Source organism: Cervus elaphus, chromosome X (assembly GCF_910594005.1).
Source record: "Cervus elaphus chromosome X, mCerEla1.1, whole genome shotgun sequence".
Taxonomy (NCBI): Eukaryota; Metazoa; Chordata; class Mammalia; order Artiodactyla; family Cervidae; genus Cervus; species Cervus elaphus.
In genome coordinates this window covers 58557489-58567789 of record NC_057848.1, presented here as the reverse complement: position 1 = coordinate 58567789, position 10301 = coordinate 58557489, and the positions used below count along the sequence as shown (strand labels likewise).

Sequence of the window (10301 nt, the reverse complement as noted above, 5' to 3'; positions counted from 1 at the left end):
TTCTCCGTCACACATACTAGGATAACCATAAATTAGAAAAGAAAAATAACAACTGTTGGAGAAAGTGTGGAATCATCATACATTATTAAGTGGGACTGTAAATGGTGCAGCCTCTATGTAAAACAGTTTGGTGGGTTCTTCAATTAGTTAAACACAGAATTAACATGTGATCCAGCCATTCTACTCCTAGTTGTGGACCCCCAAAATTGAAATCAGGTGTTCAAACAAAACTTGTACTTGAATGTCCATAGTAACCCTATTCACAATGGCGAAAAGGTAGAAACAACACAAATGTCCATGAACATATGAATGGATAAATAAAATGTCATATATCCATAAAATGGAATATTATTCAGCCATTAAAAGGAACATACAATAATGTGAATGTACTACAGACAATGTGAATGATACATACAATAATGTGTATGAACTACAAAATATTATGCTAAGTTAAAGAAGCCAGGCATAAAAGGTTACATATCATATGATTCCATTTGTATGAAATACCCATAAAAAGCATATACATAGAGACAGAAAGCATATTTGTATTTGCCAAGGAGTGGGGTAGGGAGGTAATGAAGACTGACACTTAATGCACATGGTGTTCTCATCTGTGGTGATGGAAATGTTCTAGAATTAGATAATGGTGATGGTTACACATTGGGGATGTTCTTCATGCTACTGAATTCTATACTTTAAAATGGTTAAAATGGCAACATTTGTTATGTGTATTTTGCCATAATAGAAGACCCATTTCATCATAAATTTAAGGATTTGTTCATACTTTCTCAATCTGTTCCACTGATCTACATGACTATCTTTGTACAAGATTCATACTGTCTTGATTACTGTGACTTTATGACTTCTGAAATAGGTATGATAAATCCTTCAACTCTGTTTTCCTTTTTCAAAATGTTTTGGCTGTTTAAGGTGATATAAATGTATATTCCGCATACATTTTAAGATCAGCTTGCCATTTTCTACAGGAAATTCAGCTGAGATTTTGGTAGATATTGGGCTCAATCTACAAATAAACTTGGGGAAGGTTGCCATACTGAGTCTCCCAATCCATGAACTACCTTTATTAAGTTTAAATTTTCTCAGCTATGTCTTATAATTTTTTAGTAATTTTTAGTTTGCAGGTCTTATTCATATTTTATGGGATTTATCCCTAATGTTTTATTCTTTTGAGGGCTATTGTGTATCTAGTTGCTTTCTTAATTTCATTTTTGGAATTTTTGGTGCTAGTATGTACAAGTATAATTGATATTTTGATGTTGATATTGTGTCCTGTTGGCCTTGCTAAATTTGTTTATGGGTCTAGTAGCTTTTTTGTCTGTGCTTTACTTGATATTTTCTCCATACAGGATGATTTGTGAATAAATAAAGCTTTATTTCTTCCTATCCAATCAAGATGGATTTATTTTGTCAGGGTAGGGGGCTTATTCCATTTGCTCAAGCTTCCAGTACAATGATGAATAGAAATGGCAATAATAGACACCATGAATTGTTCCCAATATTAGGAACATTCTTTTACCATTAAATATTATGTATACTGAGGTTTTTTTATAGACTATTTGCCACGAGAATGAGTTCCTAACAATTCTAATGTTGTTAAAAGATTTTAAAATCACGAATGGGTATCAAATTTCACCGAATCCATTTTTTAAATCTTTTGGAATGATTATGTATTATCCCTTTGTTCTATTAATATGAAGTATAACATTCATTGGTTTCCTGCCATGACCCCACCCAATTATAGCCCTCAGGATGCTCCCCTCCCCCAGCTTCTGGCCACCAGAGTGGGGTCCAACAGCCCCTCTCCTCCAAGGGGGCACCACACCAGAAACAAGAGGCCTCTGTTTTTTTTTCATTGAACTCAAATAATTTTTTTATTAACTTAGATAGACACAAGATTTGACAACACTTGCAACAAGAACACTTCTCTGACCAGACTGCGCTGACTGGTGCAGAGTTCATCACACACAGAAAAGGGAAAGCTGTCTTATTCAAGTCAGTGATGGCGTAGAACCTCCACTACCTGAAAAAGAGACTGCAAATAAATAAAGTGCATAGAGAGCAGCAGAGGCCCAGTGAGGAGATGAGGAAGAAGCGGGAAAGCAGAAGCAGCAAACTACTCAAGATCAAAATGGTAAGAAAAGCAGTGGCAGGAACACATGCTGAGGACGTGTCCCTGCCCCTCCCACGGCCAATACCTTTGGGGGCAGACAGCCCCAGCCAGAGCCCCATGGGGAGAGGGGAATTCTCTGCAGATGATGATGGGTCTCTGAGCCTGGGGCCCCTGAATCTCCAACATACTTTCTCCACTTTGGGAAGCGGCCTCCCAGGGCCCAGGCAGCTCCAACAGAGCTGGGAGCCTGGGGAGGACAGGATGCCCGTCCCCCAGAGCACACCCACTAAACAGCTCAGCGCCTTCTGCAACGCACAGCCACTCCTGTGTGCATAAGCACTCACACACTAGTGCACTCACACACATGCATTCACACTGACACATGTATTCACACCCACACACACACTCTTACACCTGCACATTCACACACAGACATCCATGCATTCATGCATTTGCACTCATATCCACACACTCATCCACACTCACACATCCACACACACATCCCCACACTCACAAACTCAAGCCCTCATGCATGTGCATGCAAACTTGCACACACATCCTCACACTCACACGTGCACTCAACATGAGCACTCACACACATATTCACACACTGGCACACACATATTAAGTAAAGACCCTCCCTAGTGCCCTCTGCAGGCCCTCTCAAAATGGCCCAGGAAGAGGCTACAGCTGGGGATCCAGTGACCCAGAGGATGAGATATGAACTTGAAAAGCGCACACATTTATGCATCAGCCCCAAGGAGGCCCCTGGTCCTCCGCTCCTCTCCTCCCCTGCAGCCCCACGTCACAGTCTCTCAGAGGCTGTCCCCAGAGCTCCAGGGATGCAGTCCGAAGGCTGGCAGGCTCCCGGAAGTGGTCCTGGAGGGACACAGTTGGGGAGGAGGAGGGGCCACCAGGACCAGGGGTTTCCAGGCAACTTGGCACAAGGGAGGAAGCCATCAGGACCCTTCCATCTGTGGGAATTTGCAGGGGACATGTGGTAGCCTGGGTGCCGCCTCAGGCCTCAGGGTGAGGCAGGCAGAGATCTTCAGCCGGGACCTGGGTGGTTGAGGAGGGCACATGGTGTGAGGCTCTGCCCCTCTGTCCCGGAGGCAACCATGCTGCTGTGGTTCTTAGTCCCAGGAACTGAGGACCAGGACCCCGAGCAATCAGTGAGGGAGCAGATGTGGATCTGGGATGAGGGGTGAGGGCCAGGGCCTCTCCCGGCTCCCCTCAGTGCCACTCCTGGTGCACCAGTCAGCAGCACAGCCAGGACCGCTGCAGGCCCATCCAGAGCAGCTGCTCCTGTGAGATCCTAGCAGGAGGGGCAGCCTGGGGACAGAGACATGGGGTCACACGTGGATCTCAGCTCCACTCCACCCACATGTATCCCTTCCCTCCGATTACACTCGGCCCCAGGAGCCAGCCAACACCCCCACCCAAATTGAGAGGCCTATGCCACTCAACACCAAGGAACTCCTGGTTAAGCCTTGGGTGGGGCTTGGATTGGGGTGGGGAGGCCTGACCGTGTGTGAGGGCCTTGCTCCCCAAGGGGTTCTGGGACTCATCTCTCCTGTGACCATCTCAGCTCAGACTGCCCCCCGGTTCTTCCCTGTGACTTGCCATACACCCCCCTTCCCTACCACGGGCCTTTCTCTCTAGGTCCCTTGGGAGCCTGTGCTCCCCTCCCCCATCCCACTGTGCCAGGTCTCCCAGAGACTGGGGGGCAGGTGGGGAATGCAGGCCCAGAGGCAGGTTCAGCTCCCCCACTTCTGATCTATGTGACAAGGGCAAATGTCTCCCTTCCCAGAGCCCAGCAGGTGGGGAGAAAAGAGCTCCCCCAGAGTGTCTCTAGCTCCATCCTTCCTTCCTCATGCCAGTACTGGATCACCAGGCCACCCCTCCCCTCAGACTCTCTGCCTGGAAGGCCCTTCCTCTCCTCGGGGTGTCAGGCCCTTCTCTTGGCTGCTCCCCAGGCAGCTCTAGGGTCAGGGGTGCCCCAGGCAGGGATTTGACTCTCTCAACAAGACCACAGAAGGGGCAGTTCACCTTCTATAACACCAGTTCCTGCAAGAAAAACATGGGGACTTGAGAGTTGCCTCCTCACCCAGAGATGTCCCCGTCTCCCCAGCTGTCGCCTACCCTACAAGCCTCTTCTCCAACTGCTCTCCCAACCCAGCCTGACAGCTGCCCTCCACTCAAGGAGACCCCTACTTTCCCAAATCCTCTGGGACACAGGGGCTGCTGGAGGCTGTCCAGGACTGGAGCAGCGCATTCTGTGGCACCAGGAGGGCACTGGTAGGAGGTGGAGGGAGCGTGGCTGAGACGGGGCAGGGCTGGGAGGAACACGTCTTTCCCACTCTTCCCTGTCCCCTGATGCAAAGCTTTGGAGGGTGGAGAGGAGCAACAGAGACAGCAGGAGCAGGCAGAGAGCAGTCCCAGAGACCCACCAGGAGGAAGTCTTGTGAAGGGCTGAGAAAGAGACAGACCTGGGCTTGGGCCAAGAACACAACCAGCCTTCCAGGCTGCCTCTTGATGGGTGGAGGACAAGTGGGCCAGCATGCGCTCTATTCTAGGGCTTTTTCCGGGCCTCTCCGGGGCCATTTCCCTCCATCCCCCCGTGTTCAGGTGACACTACCGGGGCCATGGGCCGAGGTGATGGGCTGACCCTTGGAGATGCCCAGGCAGCCGCCTCTCATCCCCAAGTTGGAAATATGACAAGGGAGTCCGGAGGGCCTGTGTGCACCCTGCCTTGCCTACCCTCGGCTCGGCAGCTTTCCAGGCTGGCTTCCACGGGTCCCTTCCTCCTCCAAGCCGCCCAGGGGCTGGACATCTAGATATCATGGCAACCGCCTCCCTCCAGCCAGCAAGTCCAACCTCTGGCTTCCTACCTTTTGGGTCAGGGTCAGTCATTCATGTTCCTATTGAAGAATTTCTTCCTTCTGCTCCCCTCTTCGGCCAAAGTGAGGCAACAGGTCGGCTGCACTCAGATAATTTTCTCGAGTTCGACGGAAAGGGCCCTTTTCGCTAGTTTTCTGTGCAGTTCGTCACCGGCCGCGACGTGGCTGGCCGGAGCCGGGGCTCTGTGGCTGCGTCCTCCGCGGAGGTCTAGGGCCTAGAGGCCTGGGCCGCCCCTTCTTTGGCATGTCCCGGCGGCCCGCGGCCCCATGACCCTTCATGCCGATGCCCCTGCCATCGCGGCCGGGCGGAGGTGGTAGTGGGCGTTCACTCGATCCGCACCTGCAGGCGCACGTTGAGCATCACCGAGGCCACGATGTAGAAATAGGGGAAGTTCATGCGCAGACGCCAGGCCAGGTCGAAGAAGGTGATCAACGTGCGCGTGAGCCCCTTGCAGAAGGCACCGTACGAGCCGCGCATCGCGGCTGAGCGCGCCAGCCGCACTGCCACGCCCGACAGGGCCGCTGCTGCCGCCGCGGCAGACAGAACCCCCGACGCCGCCATGGGCCCGGGCCGGCGCGGGCTCCGCGGATCGACCGCAGCACGAGCTGGCGGGCAGGTGGACTCGATGCCTGGAGCTCCTGGCAGACAGCAGTCCCGTCCCACCCCGCCCCTCCCCGCCGCGCCCTAACCTCGGTCTCCCCTCGGGGGGTGGTCTCCCACTGCCGCCTCTGCCACATCCAAGGCCAGGCCTGAGCTGCCCAGCCACAGCTCCGCCCCCTCGCCTGCACGCACATTAGCGACTGCCAGCGCAGTTCCACCCCTAACGTGGCCCCGCCCCTTGCCGGGTACCACAGAACCGCTGCCAGCGACTCTGCCCCACCCTCGGGATCCGCCCCTCCGACAAGCCCCGCCTCCTCCTGGACTCCCAAGAAGAGAGCCGGAGGGCCTGAATGGTTCGGAAGGCGCTGCCCTCCAGGGATCCTTTTGCGGAGTGCGCTATTCTGCAAGGAAAGCCCACCCGGAGCTCTCTGCCCCTTTGCACCATCCTCTTCCCTCTCTGTCTCCGCAGAAAACCGGGTCAGTCAACCCACAGTGTGTGTATGTGTGTGTGTGTTTTAGTCGCTCACTCGTGTCCAACTCTTTGCGACCCCATGGAATATATAGCCCGCCAGGTTCCTCTGTCTAAGGAATTCTCCAGGCAAGAATACTGGAGTGGGTAGCCATTTCCATCTCCAGGGGATCTTCCCGACCCTGGGATGGAATCCAGGTCCCTGCTTTGCAGGCGGACTCTTCACATTCTGAGCTACCAGGGAAGCCCCAACTTTTCTTTAATTCATAATTTTTTCCCCTGGTAACTCTGCACTATGGAGTTTCACCAAATCCACACGCACATTTTTTCCCTCTCTGGTATATTTGCTTGATGCTGTGTATTTCTCTATTCTTGAATTGCCCTATTGTCCTTACTTTTTACCTGTTGGGGAGCAAAGACTTTCCCTCTACTCTCTTAGCTATATACACTTCATAGGTCAATGAAAAAAAACTGACAACATTCAGATTTACAAAAAATGTATATACACTCCTTAATTTTTAATATTATTTCAGCATGGGCATCATAAGAAAAATATACCCAGAAAGACAGTGAGACTTGAGATCTTATAATACCACTTTGCCAAGGATAGGGGAGGGAGGATATAGGCAGTCTAGGAGACAGTAAATGATTTATGGAAAAATGAATGACTCCTTAGAAGCATAGATGGGAGATTTGATAGTTTGAGACAGAGTTGTCTGGGTTTGGTGTTGACTTCTAGCTCTCCTTGACTTCCCTGGTGGCTCAGATGGTAAAGTGTCTGCCTACAATGTGGGAGACCTGGGTTCAATCCCTGGGTCAGGAAGATCTCCTGGAGAAGGAAATGGCAACCCACTCTGGTATTCTTGCCTGGAGAATCCCATGGATGGAGGAGCCTGGTAGGCTACAGTCCATGGGGTCACAAAGAGTCAGACATGACTGAAGGACTTCTAGTTCTCCTGTGGTAAGAGTCAATATTTCCTGGTTGTTGAAACTTCCAAGGAGGGGATTTATGACTATTGAGTTCCTTTTGGAAGATCTGTCTTTAGGCAAATAAAGGGATTTAAGAAAAAGTTGTTTTGTCAGAAAAGTGAAAGTGAAGTCGCTCAGTCATGTCTGACTCTTTGAGACCCCATGGACTACCAGGCTCCTCTGTCCATGGGATTTTCCAGACAAGAGTACTGGAGTGGGGTGCCATTGCCTTCTCCTTTTTCAGATGACTTCAGCTAAAAATAATCAGTATAACTGAAGTGGCATATTTTGAGGCGGCATGTACTAAACTTCTTCATACCTTATAGTGATTTCTAAACACTTGTCTTAATCCTGTGTTTGCCCTGGATACTGCACAGAAATCACTCAGGTTTTCATCTGCCCTCATACATGGCATTTCTTACTGGTGTGTTTAAAAGCCCCTTTGTAGCTTCATTTCATCTTTATTCTAAACCAAGTCCAACCCAAACTTGACCATGTTTTCAAGACTATTTAAAGAAGTGGAAAAATCCTCATGTCTCCTTTTAGTCATAACTTTAAAACTTGTCTTTAAGAGGTAGTCACCACGACTCCATCCCAGTTTCACAAGGAGGGCTGATCTGAGTATTAAGGCTTTCTCAAAATGCCTGTTCAGCACACTTGAACATCTCTATGGCATCCATGTGACTTCTTAAGAAAGCCAACAGATTTACATACACTGATTAGACAATTGTCCTACCTACATGGTCAAGGGAAAAAAGGCAAACTTGAAGCATCAAGGACACCGAAAGAAGTGGTATGGACCAAGATTAATCTGTGGTTCAGTTTACCACCCATAAATGTATATCCAAATTCTATATTTGTGAATACATCCTTCAGAAGTGAAGGAGAGAGACTTCCCTGGCGGTCCAGTGGTTAGAATCTGCCTTTAAATGCAGGGAACGTAGGTTCGATCCTTGGTCAGGGAACTAAGATCTCACATGCTGCAGAACAATGAACCCATGTGCCATAACTAGAGAGACTGTGTCCTGCAAAAGATCCCACATGATGCAACAAAGATCCTGCATGCCGCAACTGACCCAACATAGCCAAATAAATAAATAAATAAATAAAGTTAAAAGCAATGCTACTGTAAGTTTAGAGAGTTGTTTCTGCAAACATTAGTAGATTATTTATTGGCAAAAGACCTTTTGTAGCTTTAAAACATCATTTTGCTACGGATTGCATTTCACTTACACTGAGGAGATAATGTCACCAGTATCACAGAAACTCCAAGTTATCGGGTGATTTTACTTGCAAGTTATTGCCATAGCCTAAGCCCTAAGGGTAGGTCACAAAATCAGGATGAGGAAGGGTTAAGGACTGAACCATGTTATCTTCTGAGAAATACCCCTCTGTTTACAGCCTGCTGTATAACACCAACACTATCAGGAGTAGGGACGAATTCTGTTGAGTAAGGGACAAGTGGGAAAGTAAAATATTCTGATTTGGTCTGACTCACCTTGGTTATGAAACATATCCTCCCTATAGGTCATCTGGAATTGCCCAGAACATTACCTTTCTTTCATTCAGTTATTCTTTAATGCCAAGAATTGTTCTAGGTGCTAGAAACATAGAAGAGAACAATGCCAACAGAATCCTTGCCCTCAATAAATTGACATAAAAAAATGCTGGCAAGTGTAGTCATGGAGATGTTGATTTTTCTGTACCAGTTTCTCAGTGACCAACCATTAGCTTCCTGGGAGCTGAGAGGCACGTGCGGTGGTGGTGGCAAGTGACAGCTTCCAGATCCTGAGATGAAAGTGCCAATGAATAAATCCAGCGGATTCTCCTCCCCACCTTCCTGATTGGCAGAGCAGGCTTCCAAGATGGGCAGGTTTGGAGATGTGACTCTGAGAGTTGCTCCTGAAGGACCAGTCAGGAATCACATCTCCAGGCCTCCTAGCAATTTCCCCTGGAAGCCTAAGCAATCACAACAGAATACGATGTAAATATGCAGCACACAACCCAAGGAGCTTCATGTGACAGCCCTGAGACTAACCCTATTTTCTGGAAACTCAACATTTTATGGAATCCTGAACATTAAAAAGTGTAAGAATGAAATTAAAAAGAAGCCGATGTTTGAGTTGAGGGAGACTGGCAGTACATTTGTAAATAAATCAGTAAATGAGATTTTTCAGCTAATGACCAGGACATAAAGAGAATAGAGGAGTATCTGAGTATGTGATAGGATGTTTCATGGTAGAAGGAGAGAACACTTTTATAGAAACCTGTCAGGGAAAAGAACTCTAAGATTACATTTGAGCTGAAATCCAAAGGGTTGTGGGAAAGAAATAGCCATGGAAAAGCTAGAGGAAGAGCATTCCAGGCTGAGGAAACAGCGATTGCAAAGGCATTGAGGTTGATTCTCCCTAGCGACTGTTGATGAGGTCTTTGCTTAAGCTCTTTTTGGTGGTAACATATTTTTTTCTGCAAAGAACGTTACAAGTCAGTAAGACAGGGGGATACACATGATGAAATAGTATGCTGTAGTTGGAAGTAAGAGACTAGACATACACACAGCAACATAGGCAGATCTTGACCAGTGCAAATGAAAAAAGTAAGAAACAGGATGAGACCTATAATAAAGCACTATTCTGGTAAAAATAAAAATACCTACACAGGACGTTGGAAGTCAGGTTCTTCACTGTCAGAAAAAGAAGTTGCAAGTAAGCAAGAAGGAAGGCAAGAATAAACCCTGAGGTCCTGGACCACACTTTGAGTAGAAGGCTAAGTAACATGCCATTTTATGTTATCATCTACCCTTCCCCCACCACAAGAAGGTTAGTTCTAAGGACCAAGGTTTCTCTCTTTGTTCACTGATATATTCTAAGGGCTCAGAAGAGTTATCTGGCTCATAGCATTCAACAAATATTAATTAAATGAATATATAAATGGAAAGTATTTGGCAGACCGACTGGAAGGCATAGTGATGTAAGCACTTAATAAATAGTAGTAGTGATAAAGAAATAAGTCCATGATAAATTACCTTTGGGATCCATAAAGGGAGTCAGAATATAAAAGGCAGGTATCAGCCATTCCTAAAATGTTGCATGCCCATAAGACCAACACACTTTACTCAAGCAAGTCATTACTTCTGGGTTTTGTTTGCATTTGGTCCCATTCTCATGCCCATAACCACTTGCAGGCAAGGTTCTAATCACAGTCTCTCTGAGAGGCATTGCTGCAAGATGT

The 10301-nt window shown here is 47.7% G+C and overlaps 1 protein-coding gene across 1 annotated transcript; it reads right to left on the bottom strand.

Annotated features, from left to right (window-relative positions):
- On the bottom strand, nt 1–5785 carry LOC122690623 (small integral membrane protein 10-like protein 2A). The gene is made up of 2 exons (XM_043897503.1): nt 5023–5785; nt 1–3463 (listed from the first exon to the last, which is right to left on the bottom strand). The coding sequence occupies exon 1, from the start codon at nt 5591–5593 to the stop codon at nt 5357–5359; it is 237 nt and encodes a 78-aa protein (XP_043753438.1). The 5' UTR covers nt 5594–5785; the 3' UTR covers nt 1–3463; nt 5023–5356.
- Nucleotides 5786–10301: the final 4516 nt, after the last annotated feature.

What these genes read in the sequence shown, in the direction of transcription:
- LOC122690623 (XM_043897503.1), bottom strand. Translation starts at nt 5,593, where the DNA reads ATGGCGGCGTCGGGGGTTCTGTCTGCCGCGGCGGCAGCAGCGGCCCTG.